At 29.6% G+C, this 22,511-nt stretch overlaps 1 protein-coding gene across 3 annotated transcripts in view; it reads left to right on the top strand.

The window, feature by feature from the left end:
- LOC132928315 (protein PALS1) overlaps positions 1 to 22,304 on the top strand; it is a 51,343-nt gene extending 29,039 nt beyond the window's left edge. For all 3 annotated transcript variants that reach the window (XM_060992896.1, XM_060992897.1, XM_060992898.1), the window contains 11 exons: positions 4,531 to 4,774; positions 8,185 to 8,352; positions 16,751 to 16,994; positions 18,492 to 18,718; positions 18,821 to 19,069; positions 19,141 to 19,395; positions 19,849 to 20,209; positions 20,293 to 20,457; positions 20,589 to 20,720; positions 20,790 to 20,971; positions 21,049 to 22,304. In XM_060992896.1, the coding sequence (XP_060848879.1) occupies positions 4,531 to 4,774; positions 8,185 to 8,352; positions 16,751 to 16,994; positions 18,492 to 18,718; positions 18,821 to 19,069; positions 19,141 to 19,395; positions 19,849 to 20,209; positions 20,293 to 20,457; positions 20,589 to 20,720; positions 20,790 to 20,971; positions 21,049 to 21,234 (2,413 nt within the window). In that variant the 3' untranslated portion in view covers positions 21,235 to 22,304. The remainder of the gene's footprint in view (positions 1 to 4,530; positions 4,775 to 8,184; positions 8,353 to 16,750; positions 16,995 to 18,491; positions 18,719 to 18,820; positions 19,070 to 19,140; positions 19,396 to 19,848; positions 20,210 to 20,292; positions 20,458 to 20,588; positions 20,721 to 20,789; positions 20,972 to 21,048) is intronic.
- Positions 22,305 to 22,511: the final 207 nt, after the last annotated feature.

Raw genomic sequence — 22,511 nt, 5'->3', positions numbered from 1 at the left:
AAAGAACATTTTTGCATGTAGAAGCTGTAATTTGTTTCGCTTCTTCAACAACAAAAATCGGTCATATATTGTCTTTTAAATTACAAAGAAGGGGTCAAAGTACCGGAAAATGTATATTTAAAGCAACACATTCGACGTTATATATAGGAATTTCATTTTTGAATTTTTTTTCAAATCCAACAATATATATAAATAATAAATAGGTTTATTATTTTTGAAATACAAATATTATATCTATTTGTCGGAAAACATATCATATTTTACTCAAACAAATTATGAATATTAGATAGCTCTAAATTTCCTCCCTAAGTATGAGTCAAGTACTGATAATTTTTCGTTTTGATTCTTAATCTTACATTATATGTTTATATGTATAATAGTATATTACGTAACTATTGTATGTGACTAAACAGCACCTATAAGGTTATCGAGTTTAATAAGTAATAACTTATGAAAATAATCTAATTTGTCACTAGTCATATATGCGTATTGTTGTAGAGTCATCGTTAATACTTTTTGTTCCGTTTTTTACGTAAAATTTCAATGTTAAGAAGTGAAGTCCTTTACGTTTGATCACGATTGGACTAAATAATACTCGAGGCTATGGGGCTTCCTAATTATGACTTTTAGTTTCAATATGTTGAGGAACAATATTGTGTTCGTAGTACCTACTCGTAAATCGTAATGGTCTGGTCACGTAATAACTGGTTGTACTATAACTTACTATGTTACTACGTATCGATATGTATTTATTCACAAAGTAACAGAAAATTAGATATTACAAATATAATTTATTATACATTTATATGGTTACATTTTAATTTCGATGTCGATGTAATAAATATTAAGTCAAAACACATCACCGACAAATATGAAACAATATCTATATTTTATAGTGTGATTATTTTTATAGTTAGATTAAGATATTTAGTATACATTATTGATTATACATATGTTAAATTATTGAGAAATTGCATAAATTTCTGTGCAAATCGTGTTCATCGCTGGAAACATTGCATGTATAGTGTTTGCAACTAAAACAACAAATTTAATCATTTACTGATATCAGTGATATCCCATATGTAAACAACTAATACATTTTTATTTAAATTTATTTATTATTCTGGCCGAATTTGTTTTCCATATAACCGTAGTAAAAATATAATATAGGTACTATTATGTGTTTGTAAACAAAGTAAACTAAACTCGGGTTAGAATTCAATGAATGTTCTACCTTACTGATTTAATTATCCATTTAGCTTTTACTAAGCTATTTTTAATCACTTTTCAGTATCGATTTTTTTCAATATGAACGATAGCCAACCTATTTAATTAATGCTAAATTATAGCAGCGACTATTATATTATTTACAATAGTTATTATTATTATTGTATTTAAGATCGAGAAATAACTGAACTCAGAAATATTTTACAAACACATAATTATCATAGAATTTTGAAATACGAGCTTTCTGCCATTTGAATATTTTGTTACTTCCCCAAAGCTAGATATAGATGTAGTTAAATCGTGTACTCGTATTGTCTATACGACTAATTTACAATACACATATAATAACGATAATGAATAACATTATTATATATTGCCGCATTACACTATTAAACTCATCTTTATATAACATACTTATTGAAAACATTTTAGTATTAGTATTATTATTATTATACCGTTAATACGATACTTTATTATATCCAAACGGTATTGCACATTCGGGGTATAGCTTACTATATAGCTGGGTAACCTGTTATTGGCTTATACAGTGATTGATTGATATGTTACGTTCGATTTCATGTATGGTTTCTGCACAAGGGATTTAAGCGGCGTATTAACCATTTTGCTCCGTTGCCAAACCACCTATATATCATCGTTATTATTATTATTATATATTGCCGTTGCATATTATAAGCACATGCATAAGCGTAACTAAACGATAAAATCTCGAATTATCGTATTTAAATATAACGTAGTCGATCTATAGTACTGGTCATGTTGTGGCTGTTGTTGTTTATTATTATTTTTTTTTTCAAATTTACCGACACGCCTAATTATTTTTTTACCGAGTTCAAGGAAAAATGTATTATTTTTTTTTCACAATTACCTACCTTGTCTAAAATAATAATTGGTTTGTCATGCGCCCAGAACACCGAGTGTGTAGGCAACCAAAATTACAATTGACTTACAGAGATATTACATGTCCTGTCAATGACGTGCATTTTACAGTAACACATCTAAGCATAATCATGACCAAATATGTTGTAAATTATACATTGTATTTTTAATGTTTTAATTTATTTTAAACAAAAATTCTTACCGCATACCGTTTTAATCCCGAGACTATTTACTTTATTTTTGTTTTTCTCACAATTTGGAAGTCTTATAATATCATAATACAATGTTTCCGTTAGTAACTGTGTAACACCGTAGAACAATAATTAAGTTTTAATAACGTTTCATTTTACTAATTATTAGTGCGACTTCATATAACACTACAGTTTTATAATATATAAGAACGTATGAAAATTCCGCATCGTGTATTCGCATTGAACATATTAAAAAAAAATTTGTTCACGAAGGTTAAATTTTTACTCACAATTCTTCTGTACATGATCAACTATGATATCTTCTAATGTTAAAAGAGGAATCGTAACTACAAACTTAACATGCAGTTGTTATTTTACTGTATTTTATAAATTTATTCTAAAAAAACAATGAACAACACCAACCAAACCGAAAATTTCTCAAACTATAATAATATTATTATATTGTAGATATCTATAATATTAAGAGAAAATAATATTTTAGAAGTCCACAACCGCAAACGTTCGAGGCCCCTATCGGTAAGCACTTCACTGTGGCAGTTGTCAGCAGACGGCGAATTATCTCCAACCTTGTCATCGTACTCGTAATTAGGGTTTTATTATTTTCTCGACAACGTATTTCTTTTTTATCGAATCCATTCGAATTCCAACAACATTTTCTCATTGGTTTTCTATAATGTAGTTCGTATATTGACGTAGTTTGATTGCAGTTATCGTTATAACCGCGTTGACATTTTAATGGTCTTCACGCAATGCCACAGTGGCCTATCTAAGTACAATTTTAGCATAATGATATCAATCAAAAGAAAAAAATTACTTTAAAAATGTATCCTATTAATCAAACACTTCTCAATTGTAAAATGTTATCGTACTACGTGTGCAGGTTGGTACTTTAAATAATTATTAGTTGTAATTAGCTATATGATTATTAAAATATAATAATGTAATGTAAACTAATAACAAAAATTGTCTTGTAAGGGGAAAATGAATGTCCCTGTTGCCCTTAATCAAAAATATGTCAATAAACGTACTCACTCGTAGAGAACAATGTCTAAGAGAAAGCTTTTATAAAACCAGATTTATTTTTAACATTACTTAACATAACTTTACTAATCTAACATATTTAATTTTATGATTATCATGCAATGCATCTCTTATGCCTTAATACCAATAGTACTCGTACATCGATTTTAATAAAATATATTATTAAACTCTATATGACGATATAGCTCTATATAATAACAATAATAATAATAATAGTTATTTCATTATTACAATACATATTATATTATTTTTTATTGATTATAATATATTAAAATCATGTATTATGAATTATGATGTGTACCATGCATATATATTAATAATATAACGTTATGTCATTTAATCATCTTTTGTAGGGGAATGCACTGAATTTGCGTTGATGGTGGTATATGATATATTATGTTATGCATAATATCAATAATATACATTACCAACTTTTAGTTAAAAGTTCTAATTTAAAAAATCTAATTTTTTAAACAATTTAATTTAATAGTAACTAGTTAATAAATAGTCTAAATAACTTAATAACGTAACTAATTTACGAATTTATTGTAACAACTAACTTTGTTTTTACCAGTTAATTTGAAAAAATAATATGTCAAGTTAAATAATGTTTATACGTATATATGATTATAAATTATAAATTAGGTGTAATTATGAATATAATTAATCTATATAATTGATATTTTTTTATTGACTCATTGTATATCCGCAATGACTTTAAATAATATAAATGTTCTTAATTTAGATTTATTTCACATCACTCCTTTAGTTCTTTATTTTAAAATAATTTATAGTTGACACAAACGTGCAATTTCCTAAACCATTAAACCCCATGTGCAATAAGAAAAAAAGAATAAAATACTTTTTCTAGGAAATATTTTGTTATGATTATAAAAAATCAAAAGTTGAACTACCCAGTGTGTTAAAAGTTTATCCTATGAAATGATTAAAAACAATTAATTAACTTAATTTCGTAAACAAATCTCAACTCCGCTAAATTCAGTTTTTATTTTTCTCGTTATTAACCTAAAACTTTTAGAGTTAAATGTATTGTTGTTGCTTAGTTTTGGACTCAAATTAATAATTGTTCTCATTATAGCTTACCCGCCTTTGTATACTACTATAAGCTAAATCGTACGTGTTTGATTCGCAGGTCTCGTCGTAGAAGTGGCGGAGGATTGGTTCGCGTGGGTAGCGAAGTTGGTACGCTGGAAAAAAAGAGAGCCGTTGAAGACGTGACAGGCGATACTGATGGTATGACGGTCATAATGAGTACGCTGGACAATGGGCCTCATCGCGAGAGGGCCGTTGATGTTCCGGATTCGTTTATCGGCCGCAACAAGACGCCGCCGAGGTACCCGCCGCCGTCCAGGACGAATCGTACCACTGGAACACAGGTATAATATATATATTATAGACAACTACGACCCACCTATCCGTCACTCTGACCACATTAGATTATCGTCTTATTGTAATTTGCTATAAATTCTGGGCTCGGGGCTTAATGCGTTCAAGAGTCTAATATAGCTAATATAGGTAATATAGGAACAAAAATGTGAAACGTGCAATAATATGGGTGGAAAAAGGCATTTTAATGTGGCTTTTTTTTTGACAAACAGAAAAGTATAGTTTTAAATTTAAAGAAAATAACGCGTGTATCGTTACTTGAATAGATAATTTTTAAACAAAATGTTCATAATATTGAATGTTTTTTTATGTTTATTTATATAGTGTCAAGTATAAATAAAAATGTTATTTGTTCATATTGTATATAAAAATTTGATCTTTCTTGTGAACTATAATAGATATTAAAAAATAAATGTTTTAAAATATCCAATAAAAACCTACAATTATATTTACAATTTAATAGAAATGCACATTTCTAGTAAAATACATTGAAATATGTTAAACATTTTCAAATTTGAAATCCGAAACCAATTTGCAATCAGATTTCTCCTACCTTCCGAACAAAATATGCAAAATATGAATAATGTACCAGACATTGTTAATTACATAGATACTAGGTACATAGCATACTCACGACCATATTTCTTTCAATGTATAATGATTATCATTATTCGTAGTTATTTTTATTATCCGTTCGCCGCAGTCACAGTAAATTGATATTTAATGGTTTAAGGCGTCCGAACGAAACATCACATTCTTACACTGTCGTTACAGCTGTTCATACGTTTCGGACTAATACGAAATTCATCAGCCCCACAAACAGTGATTGGCGAGGAGGAGAATTTAATCGCTCAAATAGTTCCCAAAAAAAAAAAAGTTTCACGTTTGACGAGTATTATTATTTAATGCCATATAATATTGAAATGATAAATAATCGTTCTCAAACATATTTGCTAAATCGTTATTGTAATTATTGTTATTTAAAAATATGATGTCAATGAAGGAAATTTAGTTCATTTAGTTTTCATCCGAATAATACAATTGTATTTTCCCCAGACACGTCTTTTTTTTGTCAGTTTGCAGTATTTTTAATAATAAACGCATTAAGGACTAAGGTATAATATTCTATTTAACGTATGCAGTATGCACGCAGACAGTAAATATATATTATGTAGGTAAGACGTATTTTTCATCGAAATTAATGTAAATATAAAAACCATCTTTTTCATTCGATGAAATGATGAGTACCTTTTATATAAGATGAGTTTAAATTTCACACATGTAATTCTTATTTGTATTTTAAATATTAAATGATTACCTTATATCATACCTTATTATCGAGCCTTATATTTTTTTAAATAATTTTAATATCTAAACAACACAAGCCAATAGCATTAACGAAACATGCACTGTTTAGTATTTACTATATAATTATATCGATATGAATATTTTATTATTATGAAAAAATATACTTATTAGTTATTGTCTTTACTTCACAATTTATTTTTTTTATTTTAGACATCCAAACTATATGGAGCAAATTTAGCTCTTAATTTTTAGTGTTTTACTTTACATCCTATAATCTTAGTAGGTGGTAGTAGATTAATGTAATAATATCTAAATTTATTATGTTTACACTAATTTTTAAACGACGTTCTTCTATAATATTATACTATTATTCTTTTTTTTCAAATTATATGATTTCATATTTTTATTAGTAATATATAATTGTAAGATAACACAGATAAATTTATCTAGTACATTTGAATACATATTCACTTATGTCTTAAATCTTAGAATTATGTTATTATTATGTAAACATTAAGTATAAATTATTTTAAAATTCTTAATACTTTTTAGACTTTTAGTTAACTAATATGCAGCATACACGTTGAATACCTATTTCAATTATTCGCCTAATATAAAAATTAATGTTCATATTAAATTCGAGTGTAGGTACCTACATTATGTAATGTTTTTTTAAGTGAGCTTTGTGTAAATTGCATTTTTTTCATTCGTTTTTCGTCACATTTTTGTAATTAAAAAAATGCGAAGTATGAGATTTCAAGTTGTTATACTTCATTATAGTATTTTGATCATGTTCCGGAACAATACTTTTTCTAGACAGAGCTACTGAAAGTTTTAAATATTTAACAAATTCTATAAGTTTGAATACATAATATTATATTAATATTTGTACATTATATAAGTTGGTACACACACATATTTTTATTATTATTATTATTATTTGTTATTATTCATGAATAATTAATATAAATCGCAGTATTAAATGATTTTAGATTTTAGATTTGTATATCTATGTCAGTAATAGTGTAATACAATGTGTATACAATATTATATATCTTGTACATAACTAAAGCAAATAAATCTTAAATGCACTAAATTGAGATTATTTTCTGTCATTTTATATGAAAATACACAGTTATGCCTTATGCAGGCAGTATACATAATACATCAACACTGACGATTTTACTTCTATACATATTATTATTTTTTCAAATTTGAGACAAGTATTTGGGAACTGTAAAACAATATATCATTAGATACTTAAGTTACTTAAGTTACGGTCATAAACATAAAACATTACCATCTTGATGGTATTTTTATTTTGGTGTTCAGTTTGTACCTATCTGTTTAAATTGTGTCTGTGTTTTTACTTGTTACAGTATTCGAAGTATTTGAAAACATTTCATAAATGATTTAATGTTATATTCTTAAATAAAATTAGTATACATTCGATTTTTATTATAAATTGTTTTTATTTGTAAAAGAACCAAAAATTCGGTATAATAAAATTGTCGTTAATTTTATTTTACTTGAGTATCACGTAATGATTTTATTATTATAAAGTTACAACAAATTAATTCAATAACATTATATAATAATACAACGATATATATAAATATTGTAATAATCTCATACGTTAGTTCTTGTAGGGTTAAGTTCGTTGTCAATAATGTCGCCAAGTAAATATTTTTCGAATTTTCAATTGTTCATTTCATTTGCTTATAATAATAATTATTATAATTAATTATGTAACTGTGTAATGGGTTTGATGCAAGACGTTGTATTATGGTTCGTTGTACCAACGACGCTATAAAGTATCTCATAAGTCGTGCCTTTCTCCAGATCGATTCCTACAGGTCAAACCCCATAGGTTACAATGACCATTAATTCATAATATAATATATAATGTTCATAGTATTCAACTGAATTCACTTTCTCGACTTTATGTTTTCATTTTATTTTCTGGAATTTCTGTTTGATGGGTAATATTTTTCCCTTTATATTATATTAACATGATCTATACACCATACACGTTTTAAACAAATTTTATTCTCGCAAAACATATTATAATATTGAATTAATATTTTTTTAGAACGGTTCTGTGGTACCGGAGAGACACTCGGCTCCGCCACCTCCGCCGCCCCGGTCCGACGTAATCAAACAGCAGCTTCAACACGCCAGCATCAACAATAACACGATTGTTACCATATCGTCCACGGAGCCTACTAAGGAACAGTTGGAGAGCATCAAGAAATACCAGGTAAATGTTATGACTTTATAAGATAACCACTTGGGTTTTAATATGACCCACTTGAATATACAATATATGATGTATGAGGCGATGATATATATTAACGGAGACACCCTATGTCTATGAACGACACCCTCTCCCACGACTCTCTCTCCCGATCACACTGCTATTATTACCGATTCGATAAAAGTTCGACGCGAAGCGATCCTGATTCGATTTCGGACAAATTATTTTGAAATTACAATACACGTACATGACATAATCTTATTACATTAAAAACTAGTTGTATAATATACTAAAAAAATTGCACTAAAATATTAGCACTAAGTCCTGATTTTGGCAGTAGTTATTAATTATATGAGAAAATCTAATTAAACTTAACTGCGCCAGTTATTTAAATATTGCATCAATTTTCATAACTCAGTGTCGTTATTTCAAGTTCTGCTCGACGAAGGCGAAGTTTCGACTTGCCCTAGAAATTGTTTTCTTTCCGATTATTTCATATTTCCATGTTCAACATCACATTTTTCACACTATATAAGTCATATAGTAGTATTTTGTTCATAATATTTTATTTTATATTATTAATATTATTATGGCCTCTGGATCTGCTGTACATATATTCTGTTGTATTCAACTAATAGTTCAAAAACAAAAAAAAATGTCTTTATATTTTCATACTAAATTCTCGATCACATTTAAATACATTTTATATTTAGGCCGAACAAGCAGCTAAAAATTAACAACTACCAATAAACTTGAATGTATGCGAAAATAAAATGTAGAAAAATCAATACTGCCTATAATAAAGCATAAATATGCGATGACTAACAAAGTATTAACGTTAAGTAAATAATGAAACCATAGTTTAAAATAATGTATATAATACGTTAATCGATAGTTATTATCAAGAGAAACGAAGAGGGTATATTTTAACACCATTAAATCAATCGATATTATATGAACTGAAAAACATTAAATAATTAACCACCGTATGACGGCCCATCATGAATTTTTTCAAACTACTGAGCGCAGATATTAAAATGGTAAATAGTGTAAAATGCAACCTCCCCACAAAAAAAAAATTAATTATGGTACTTGTAAAACAAAATAGAAAGCGTATTCTGCGAGTATAATTTTAAATTTCCGAATTCTAGGATGAAATTTAAAAATAAAAAAAATAAACCTAACATACATATTTTCTGTTTACAACTTAAAAATATTCCCTAAATTTTAAAGTATATCTAATGGAGTGTCATACACTGGTAAGTTCTTTAATATGTATATTTAAATATTTAATTTTTGATCAGAATTTAGATTTCCATTTTTCATCGTGTAGATCGTAGTTTCATGTACGTGTTTTGTAGCTTTTCGTTATTACTTCCGGCCATCCGTTGTTAATATTATTCAATTTGTAATTCGTACATCATTTTATTTGTTGTTTTTTATGCGGTTTTCCGAGTTACCCCGACGACGATGATATTATTATGCATTATTATCGCTCACGTACGCGGTGTATTATACTCTCCTCGCGATGCTTCGCGATCCCGTAAAATTCGCGTCGGTTAATTGTTCCGGAACGATACGAATGACACGGACAGATTGATTATAATATTAGAATATACTGTTTTTTTTTTCGGGAACACCGTAGGTACAGTACCTATATACAACTACTGGCATTGTGCAGCATGTATATAGGTACCTGCACGACGGTGTATACTGCAGGTATCTCTCGTATGACCTTCGCATTCCACCGTATATCTACACCAAACCGTTACCGGTGGGGGTGGGTAGGGGCTATATAATAAACGATACCTATACGCACATACTCAAATACACACACATACATATATATATATATATATATATAAATATGTGTATGCCTACTGCAGTTGATGATCGCATACATATACGTTATATTTGTACACATTCAACGCGAACATTCTTCAACACCTATATATTTATATATTTATAAATATATATAATTACGAGAGTAGTTATCATATAATATAAAATTATTCATTTTCCCGAAGATTTATGCATATTTTTTATTATTTTTTTGTCATCAAATAATAATGCAGATCTAATGACACTAGAATAATATTTTGTCCTCGCTGCAATGTAAACATTCGCATTATAATATAATGTTTTGTCCGTTCGTTATAATAATAGCTGTATTCTACATGTTGACGAATTTTATACCATTGAAAATTGTCGATATTTCACGCAAAAAATATTGTATTCAAGGGCAAGAACGCGTGTACCTTCCTGTACCTGCTGTTTATTATATTATACGGCGTTTGTTCCTTCGTGAATACTGGATTAGGCACGAGAAATACAATATATACTTTAGTATACAGGTTCGCGCGTTCATTTTTTTTTTAAAAAAAAAAAACAAAAAACTTAACAATATATTACGTTTTGAATAAGGCGCCGTATTTATGAGTCTAGAACAAAAAAATTGTGTACGCGATTCGACAATACTCTTAAAATAATACGGATGAGGAGAAGAAAATATCACGATTGTTGCTGCAACTGTTTAAAAATAATGAAAAATATTTGTTTGTATTTTCCATATTATTATATGCAAGTAGTATGATGATACAATACTTTGATAGTATATCAGTTGATATTTCTATAGTATGTTTAGTAATAATACTGGTTTTATCATATGACTGATCAATTTTTTATTTCATAAACATTCTGACTCAACGATTTTAGTTAACAACACGGTAGATCGTTGATGTCGAATCATCGATGATGATGCGGCGGTGGTGATATTTTATAATACTGACTTATAATATTCAGTTTTCCCGTAATAACGGCGATGCACGAAGTCAATGAAAATTATCGTTTAAGTTCGGAAAAAAGTGTTCAACGCGGTCAACTAAATATATACAATACATACATATCAATGACAAACAGGTCTCACGAATTTCTCGAACGTGGGAAATAGATGGCGATCTGCACTAGTATATATAATATTATATTGGTCGGTCGCTCCCCGGTAATAATAATGGTCGGCGTTCCAGAATATACTTTACCCGCCGCAACAGAGTCATTGAATCGTTGTGATGATGGCGTTTTACGGGCAAACGAACTATACTTACTTACAGGTCTGTATCAATGTTCGTATGGCATAAACTATTCGGGAAACCCTCCTTCGTCATCGAACTTAAACGATGATAGCAAGCAGACATGTGTACAGGGTGATCCGTTTACACGATGACTATTATTATAATTTAATTTTCTCACGTGATTGTTGCGTTCTTACAACACTACAATATTTTTACAAGATGTACTAATTTTTATCACCGAAGTGGTTTTTATAGAAGTTTTAATTGCAAGCTATACTATTGATTCCATAAAAAATGTAATTCTTGTTATAATTACTTCAAAGTAATATGCTAAATAATTGTTATTAAATTTTGAAATATTGACTGAAAATTAGAGAGTGTAGCCATATAAATTGATCATTCCATATAATATAATATTTTACATCGTATTATATATAATAGTATTTGACTGATCAGATTTCTTTGGGGGAAAAATATTACGTTACTTAATATTTAGTTTATTATTTGTCATTCTCGCCGTCTGTATTCTCAATAATTTTTTTCTCGTCGTATTTTACGATTCACGCAGAAATAAACATTCCAGGTGAAACATAAGATGCTTTCCAAATGAAGTATTACGAAAAAAAATATATTTTTTCTCTCATTCAAAATGTCGATTCGCGGTACTGCATCATACGCACATTTTTCTCATCGCCGCGTGTGTGCGCGCGTGTGATGCAAAATATACGATTTAGAAAATGATAACATGTATTTTTTTTCACTATATGCGTCCACGTCGCCCTTCAGGTCGGTATATAATATTATATTATGCGATAATATCACACAAACGATTTAGAGTGCTGAATAAAATGCTATAGGGACAGGGGAGGTAATATGTATACAGAGTGATTCACGAAGCATCTTCACCAAAATTTTTTTTTTATAATGAATTCATTCAAATTTTGATTAATGGTGTTCTTAGGTAAATATCTACCTAAGAACTATATTTTAAAATTTTTAAATTATCATAACATTTGGAAAATGTTTTTTATAGTGGTGATAATAAACTTCTTTCTCCCCTCCCCTCATAAGATCCTTTCGACTGTAAATTATTAGAAAATGGGTTAGCTTTAAATGTCGATGTATCTAAATCAATATTTTAATTAGTGATTTTGAAGATGATACTAATGATCATAGGGTTGAAAGGTATGGTGGTATAATGATATGAAATTTATAGTAATTTATATTAATCTATAAATATCATATAGTACAGTGGTCTTCGACCTTTTTATAGACTCGCAACTCTCTATTTTAGTCCTATATTTTTCGCGACCCATGTAAGTTTTGTAGAAAAACAAAAATAAAGCTAAAATTCCTTAATGTTTTATTGCAGTACTAATTTATATTGTGATTTGATATCCGTTATATTATAGAATATAAATTATATAAACGGTATTTTCATTTATTTGACATTTACTTAATCTATTAAACTTAATTTTTATTTTAAAAAGAAGACTTATCGCAAACCAATTTTAAAGCTTACACGACCCAAAAATGGATTACGAACCACTGGTTGAAGACCATTGATATACTATTTAAAATTTACCTAATACAATAAGTACTAGACTTAGTATATGATTTATTTTAAATTTTAAAACCTAACCAAACCATTATTAAAGGATACCCATTATCCTTTTTGTACAATATACATTTTCAAAATATTATCTGTGTAATAATTTATAGTAAAAAAGGAAAAATCCATAGAATAAGGGATAAAGGAGGGTGAGCACGTTTGACGAATCATCCTGTATAATATTATTTATTATTATAAAATGAAAAAATGTTATTATATACAGGGTCTTGTGTCTGAGGAGCAGGTGCAGTTATTATGCATTGTACCTATATGTAGGTAAGCGTACCGATATTTTTCACATGAGAATTTTTGATACATTTACAGGTGTCCATCACGGTAGTTACATAACAGGTGTCTCGCATATTGTTTCATTATTGCATAACTCCGGCCAGTGATAAAAAACATTAATAAAATGCAAAATAATATTATATTTTCAAAATATATCTGCAGCGACGATCGAATAATGTGCATTGTTGTAGTGATTATAGTCGCGAAGCTTCTATAATGTTATAAACCACTTTACAATGATTACTGTTTAACAGTTAGCAGTGGTGTGTTTTTTAAAACTCTGAGTCGTGTTAAATGTTATTGGCCATCTCTGCAGTAGTACTTAGATAGTAGTAAATATTATATATACAAAACAAAAAACACGATATGTGTGTATAGTAATTGTGTGTACAAAACATTGGCCCGTATATGTGGTTTACGTGCACTGTAGTTTTCGTGCAATATGTACACATTTCATTTCACCAGTACTCGAGATTACGTGCGTTGTCGAAGAGATAAAAAAAAAAATTAGTATTTTAATGGGCTTTCGCTCATTACGGGTTTTGTCGTACGTCTAAGCGATTGTGCACCGCAGCGCGTACGCCTACCTTTAGATGCGATGGCTCGTATTGGATTGGTAATTATGGTTTTATTTTCCGTTTTAAATTTAAAATTAATGTTTTTAAGCAAATACATAGTTTCACATTTCCGTGGTCAAATTCATAGCCTCAAATTTTCATTAATCGTATATTTCTATATCATAATAGGCATCTGGCTGACTCTTCAGTTGCGATACGTAGGTATACCTACAACATTATTTCCTAGATATATGTATATCATTAAACATTAAAAACGTTTTACTTAATCATTTTCTTTTTTATCAAATCAGTTAAGTAGGATACCTAATACACATATTAACGTATTTGATATTAATTTAATGTTTACGAATCGTGTATATTTTATATAAAAGATAAAACCTAAGCTGACAAATTGATTTTGTGAACTAGCTGTTAGTATATAATACTACTGTTATCAACTCAGAAAATCATGTTTTAATAATTAATCTCCGATTTCATAAAAAGTGTTCGCTCCGATCTCGAATTTAAGTTTACCTCAAAAATCGTTAAAATTATAAATACATATTATTTATTAGGGTTTAAATATTTTGTACTAAGAGTAGAAAACAATTTCATATTTCAATGATATTTAATTCATAACACAATGTTGCAAAATGTAACGAATTTAATTATATAGATGGTATTGTGTGATTCAATTTGAATGTAGAACAATAAATATGATAATAATTATTATTATAAAATGTACGAAATATAATTTATTTTCGTAATGCTATTACTAGTATTGTTAAAATAATTATAGTTGCCCCTACATAAAATTAAATAAATTTATTTCTCTGAGCAGATTTAGAATCGAAAACTCAAAGTAATTTTGACGTGATTAAAAAAGACTACTTTGAAATTTTTTGATTATATTAATATAATCATAATGGTTTCGATTATAATTTTGTACATAGATATAATAAACTATTTAGTAAAATATAAAAAGAAACAAATATTAATCTCACAAAAAAACCACAAGTTGTTAGTCCTGAAACTTAGAAAAACTGTATAGTTGTGTGTATAGGAACTAACATTTTAGATTTTAAAATTGTGTAAGAATAACCAACATTTTGTATCAACATTTTACCTGTACCTATATAGGAAATACTATATTATGTTTATCCATGTTATGTTTTATGTTTAGAAAATTATAATTTTCCATATAGGTATATTCCTCGAAAATAACGAACCCGATTTGGTAAATTGTATCTACTTTTCATGTCGACACACTCAATTCAAATTTTATGAGTCAATCAAACAAACTGTTAGCATATATTAAATTATAATCACAATATACATAATATTAGACTAAAACAGTATAAAGCGTATTCTTATACCTATTTAAGAAATGGTAGAATCTTTTCATACATATTGCCATATAGCCATGTAGGTGTGCGGTAGAACAATGATTTCTATTCAATTCGGAGTCGACCTGATTGAATCATATTGTTTCGTGCTTATAAGTTATAATAATGTCGACAGAACAAGAGAATACTTCATTAATTTTAATCTTATCTGCAGCAGTGACGTATTTTGTGAGGTAACAAACCAAGAAAATGTATACATTGTGCAATAATAATAATAATATTATTAGCGTTAAATAGTTATTTGCAGCTTTATTCAAATAATTAAATTTTGCAATTCCTGTTTAACACACTTTTCAATTTAAATTACTCAAACATTAAGTACCCCAGAAATTATAATATATTGGTAGGTAAAGCCTACGGTACATGCAAGTGTCGATTTGATGCCATAATAATAAAATAAGTTAGTTAAAAAAAGTTCGTCTTATCTCGAATATATTATCAATGTATCATAACACTAAGACACCTGTACATATATAAAACACGAATAACAATAATGTAATATATACACCAAGATAATATTTATCAATAAACGTCTAAGCCGAGAACACGACGAGTGTCTCTATGCAAGGTATAATATTATTGTAAAAAATACGTGCAACGCGATACAAACATATACAATGCTTACGAATTTTTACGGCCACTATATTATTATTATTATTATTACTATATTCTCATAACGCATATAAGCAAACCGAATGAAATAATGATATAAAAGTATCTATTTTTGTTTTTCGTAGAAAATTCGTGCAGATTTCTTTTGCTCGACAACGATGACCTCTCTCGTCCTCATGTATAATTTTTCGAGTCGTATACGACCTAAAGTTTCTATACTATACAGCCGATATCGTGTAATATAATCACTTTGTCGTTGTTTCGTACCAACTGCAATATATTTTGTGGTCATCCGATAATAATTGTAATTTGTAGGAAACAAAAACAAACGAAAAAAAACCATATAGGTACCCACAATAATAAAATATCGTTATCGAGGTATATGCCGCGACGCGCGTGCATTACTCCTCCCAATCGGATGTGCAGTAGGAATACGCGCGCGGCAGCTTTATCCGGTCGTCCTCCGGACCGTAAACATAATAACAATAATACCTAATAATAATATAATGCCGGGATTTATGTATACATTTTTAACGTACTCAGACTACCTCGTACGCACGTCCGAGTGACACGCGGGTGGCTATATCTAATGTGATGCTGTGTATTGTATAATACGTCCGCAATTCGAATGACGGTCAATATTATGATTTCACGTACTCCGGTGATGGAACTTCACCACCGTCGGACGATGATTTTGGATTCGGTACCTAAATCTACCTACCTAGTTGCACGTATATCATAATATGCCCGATATTATTTCACCGAAATTAATAATAATATGTCACGTATATATAGTACTATATATATGATAATATTATACTGTAATAACGACGCGATTGTTTTACATGTGCATAGGATGCGTTGCGGAAGCGAAAAGAAGAAGAGGACAGGGTCGCTCAACAAAACGAATTTCTCAATCGGTCGTTGAGAGGGTCGAAAAAACTTCGGGAGCTCGAACACGAACCACCGGAAACGGGAATCGTCAACGACGGGTTTTCGTCGGAACAAGACGAGGACAACAATCGTACCACCATCGGTGCTGTGGACTATTCTGAAGAAGAATCGCAGGATCCGTATGAACCGATATACAGGGTTGTGGGTAAGTGATACGATTTCAGTTTTTTAGTTTTTTCTTGTTTTTGCTTCATAACCCGAAAAGAAACTCGGGTCCCATTAAGTTTTTCATGAAAAGTATTTGCATAATTAGTAATTAACTATATATATAAGCAAAGCCGCAGACTACATTATATATCAATACAACAATTTAAAACGTTAATACAATTTACAATTTAAATAATTAATACAAATAACACATACAAGTTTATGTAAGATAATAATTGCAATAATAATGAAGTATAATGATAGTATATAATATTTAAGTAATAACTCATAACTGGTAATATAGAGCTGTAACTGTTGTAAGAGCGTTTACATAAGACGAATTGATATGGTGAATACCAGAGTGTACGTATATTGTATTGGCGCCACATTAGTTCGTTCCCACTCTCCTCACTTGCTATTGGTGCTACTGACTTTTTAAGGTAGAAACTTTAAATATAAATAATAAATACGGCTTTAGAATTAAATGCACCTGCGATTATTAGGTGATAAATATTTATTAGTGCGATTTTAAACCAGTTTTTGATATAACATAATATTATACTTAAATATTAATATACCAATTAAAATGTAATGTATAATGTTTATGTATAATATTGACAAGTGACAACTACAACAGCAATTTATATGTTAAAGCACATCTATCAATTTTAATAGATATTTATATAATAATAATAATAATAATAATATTACGATTATAACATCATAATCCAATAAACAAATGAACGTTGTATTAAAAATATTAATAACGAATAATGTGTATATATTCAACCATTACAATGTAAAGATTAAAATTAAAGGTAATGTGTAATTTATCATGACATTTTTTTAATATTATTACAAAAACTAATAAACCACCCCGGAAAAGTGCCCCCTTTGTCGTTCTTCTTAATACAGCTCTGGCGCTAAGTACCATGTCGATTAGGTATTTATAAAAAGTCTGATTCGCACAGATTTATTTTTATCTTCTCAAGATGTGTCACTGGACGAATTTATAATATCCATTTTAGCACGAGACGCTATTCTCGTATACGTCGTATACCATCGGGGGAAAAAAACGAGGTAGGTTTCTATGCCTTGGTGGGAAGGGGAAAACTACGAGAGTTATCCTCATTGTGTTCCGGTCGGAAACACCGTAATGGAATGCTATATGATGTTATGATGTCGTCAGGCATTCAGGTCACGTCGTTCTATAGTATTCCACTACATAGGTACTTGCAGTCGGCCACCACGAGCACGCCCTGTGCATAACAACCTGTCACCAACACTCGTGACGACAATATTATTATTATTATTATTATTACTATACAGTGTGTGTGCGGTGGCGTGGCATATGTAGTATGTACCATACACATACGTGTACGATGTACGTACACATTATAATAGATTTAAACTTTACGTCAGTCGTGTCGCACACTTAGTCGGTCGTTAGACGTTTCGTCGCATTTTCATCATTCTCGTCGTTGTTGTTTTACAGGGTATGGCGAACTGATAGCCGCGCTCCAGAGGATACATTTGCAGCTGAAAAAGAACGGGATCTATATAGGTAACAAGTCAGATCCGGACGTTTCTGTGATCCAATGCCTGTTGTTGAACCCGGAATTCGTCCGCGTGCTGTCTGTGCACAACAAGGTGCAGCAGTTGTGGCCTCCTACCACGACGAAGAGGCCGGTGACTCCGGAAGCTCAAAATTTGGTCCGAGACGTAAGTCTATGCTGTTATGTTATTGTTTTTTTTTCGATTTCGTGTTTCCACCAAGATGCCATTTTTAATTTTTTACTATTATTACTGTTAATGATAAAACAGTGTCTCGAGAGCATTCAGAACAGTGATTTGCCTGAAGCATCGGAACTCGCTAAATTATTGTCCCAGTATGAAATCGAAGGCGTGCTCTGGGCCCACGACACTATAGCTCAGGACGTGTTGCCGCAAGACGACGAGGCTACTACTGAAGTAACAGTCACGCTGCCCGCAAACGATTCATCGATGTACAACACGGACCAACATCCTCCCAACATCACAATTATCAACATAGAAAAAACTAACGAACCATTGGTGCGTTATTTTAACATTTCTTTTTTTATCCATTCAAACAATAAATTATAAAACTCGTGTCTTGTGTACAGGGTGCCACTGTTCGAAATGACGGCGATGCGGTGATTATCGGTCGAATAGTCAGAGGTGGCGCTGCAGAAAAAAGTGGACTACTCCACGAGGGCGATGAAGTGTTGGAGGTGAATGGTGTAGAAATGCGTGGCAAGTCCATAAATGATGTCTGTGATATCCTGTCCGTGATGACTGGACCTTTAACGTTCATGATTGTGCCGAGTGCTAATCGGGTTACATATCAGAACACAAATGGGAACAGAGAAAATTTCATTGTAAGTTTTTTTTTCATCTGTTTATTGTTTGGTATTTCATTGGCACTTGAACTCGATAGTTCTTTTTAAATTTAAATTAAAATTCTACTTCTTAAAATTATCTATTTTTAACCTTATAAATACTAATAATATTTAAAACATAATTTATCTAATCTTGTTACATAGGTACCTATTTTATAGGTATGCTAATCGTATAGTCAACAAAATATTAAATATTGTACTGTTACTTTTAAATACCTACCCATAATTCATAAATTAGAAATTATTACGTTTTAATAAAATATATTCTAAAATAATAAAAAATGTAAGTAATTTATTAATATAGTGAAATAATCATATTATTGAATAAATAAAAAATAAATACAATATGTCTGTAATATGTTCTATAAGTATGAATAATGTTAGCATTTTTTAATGTGTTAATGCATTAATATTTCTTATGTACCATTACAGATGCATATGAAAGCTCACTTTGATTATGATCCCGAAGATGATGGTTACATCCCATGCAGAGAGCTGGGTATCAGTTTCCAAAAGGGCGAAATCTTACATGTTATATCTCAAGAAGACGCGAACTGGTGGCAAGCGTTCAGAGAAGGTGAAGAAGATCAAACATTGGCTGGTCTTATACCAAGCAAATCTTTTCAACACCAACGTGAAGCATTAAAACAAACCATAACTGGCGACAAGCCTGGTAAAGATAAACCCAAAAAACAAAATACGCTTCTTTGTGGCAAAAAGAACCTGAAAAAAAGAAAAAAGAAGTCACTGTATCAAGATGGAGGTTATCCTATTTATTCTTCAAACTCCGATGGTAAAATAAAAAAAAAATATTTTTAATATTTATCTAGTTTATTAAAATAATTTTTGTAACACTTCATAATTATAATCGTATAGAATATGAAGCCGAAGAGATACTGACTTATGAAGAAGTGGCATTATATTATCCACGGGCAAACCATAAAAGGCCAATTGTGTTGATTGGCCCACCTAACATTGGTCGACATGAACTAAGACAAAGATTAATGGAAGACCGTGATAGGTTTGCAGCTGCTATTCCTCGTAAGTGTTAATATAATCATAGTTTTATTATTAAATACACGTGTTAGTCTGATTAATTTTTTTATTGTTTTTATATAGAATTTTCCTTCATAATAGTATTGTTTTTTAATTTGTCATATCGTGTTTTTTAGATACTAGCAGAGCGAAAAAAGATGGAGAAATTGATGGTCAAGATTATCATTTTATCACCAGGGTTCAATTTGAATCAGACATTTTGTCGAGGAAGTTTGTTGAACACGGTGAATACGAGAAGGCTTATTACGGTAATAATTATAAAAAAAGACTAATTCTTATAAGATATATACTAATAAATAAAAATCATAAATTTACAGGTACGTCGCTCGATGCCATCCGGTCGGTGGTTAACTACAGTAAGATATGCGTCTTAAACCTACACCCTCAGTCGTTGAAAATTCTCCGGAGTTCCGATTTGAAGCCCTTTGTTGTGTTTGTGGCGCCACCTCCTTTAGAAAAACTTCGTCAAAAGAGGTTAAAGAACGGTGAACCTTACAAAGTATGTATTGTTGTAGTATTTAACAAACTATATTAAATTTGTATCTCGGTTATTTTATCAATAATATTAATTTGTAGGAGGAAGAACTGAAAGAAATCATAGAGAAGGCAAGAGAAATGGAAGATAAATTTGGCCATTACTTCGATATGATCATCATCAATAACGACACCGAGAGAGCGTATCACCAACTATTAAATGAAATAAATAGTCTAGAAAGAGAACCTCAATGGGTGCCAGTTACTTGGGTAAAAACCGCGTCATAGCGTTAGACGATGGATATTATTATTATTATTATTATTATTATTATTATTATCATTGTTACATTGTAAAAAGTTCATGATGACTGATGAACAGAAAAAAAACGGTGCTTACCGAACAAGTCGAATGGTTGTCATGCGTTCGGTATAGGCATACAAAAAACTGTACGTTTAAGTTAAAATAATATTATGTGTTATGTTTGTACAGATTGAATAATGGAAAAAAAAGTAATGTGATATAATATTACCTTAACTATAGTATAGTACAGTGTTATATGTAAACGATGACCAATAAAAAGCCATCAACTTTGCCATTTTAGTATGTATAACTATAATATAGCCCTCTCAAATGAATGTTTTCCGTTGATTCCCCGTCAAAACGTTGACTATATATTATAATATAATACAACACACAAGCTATTCGGAAACTTCTCGTAAATTTTTATAAAATGACTGAGCCCCACTCTTGTACGAACCCCTAATGTAATATGTAAGTATACAATAATGTATTGTCAATACTTGTTCAATTATTTTTGTGATTGTGAATGTTTAGAATTATATTGTTTTATTGTTTCTCTGTACACGAGGTGTACACAAATCATAATATTATTATTGTAATTATTATTGCATTACAATAACTACTACCAACGAACCGCATTCGAAAATACACCCACTCACACGTGTGTATACAAAATAAAATGAAATAACTATTTAAAATATTTTATTTATTAAATAAATTACCGTACGGTGTAATATGCAGCCAATTAGTGATCGAGTAGACAACGGGTATGTTAGGATATTAAATAACCATTTTTAAATCCTGAATTTGCACGCCTTATGCGTGCCTAGACTACTCAGGCGGGTATTATACTTTACTTTTTTTAACCAATCAAACGATTCTTTTTATTTTTTATTAAAACTATTATTTAAAACATTACAATTTTACTATGTCGAAAATTCAGTATTTCAGTATGTGCACAAATGTTAAACTCGATAATACCTTTATTGTATTATTATTATTATTTTTTTATTTGTATAAAATCTAACTCGCCCAAGCATTATATTTTTATTTATTATTTTGTTGTTTTTTTTTTTTTAATATTGATCTAAATACATATAGGGGTGTACCTATATATATATATAAATTAATGTAAGTTATTTATTATTTGTATACACAATTATTATTATCATTATTATTTTAGAATCTATTAATAAATTCAGCTCAATATTAGATGAAATATTTTACTCGGAAGATATTCCTCTTCGTAACGACCTCTCCTAAC

Source organism: Rhopalosiphum padi, chromosome 4, assembly GCF_020882245.1.
Source record: "Rhopalosiphum padi isolate XX-2018 chromosome 4, ASM2088224v1, whole genome shotgun sequence".
Lineage (NCBI taxonomy): Eukaryota > Metazoa > Arthropoda > Insecta > Hemiptera > Aphididae > Rhopalosiphum > Rhopalosiphum padi.
The sequence above is the reverse complement of the archived record's forward strand: the minus strand, read 5'-3'. Positions and strand labels throughout refer to the sequence as shown.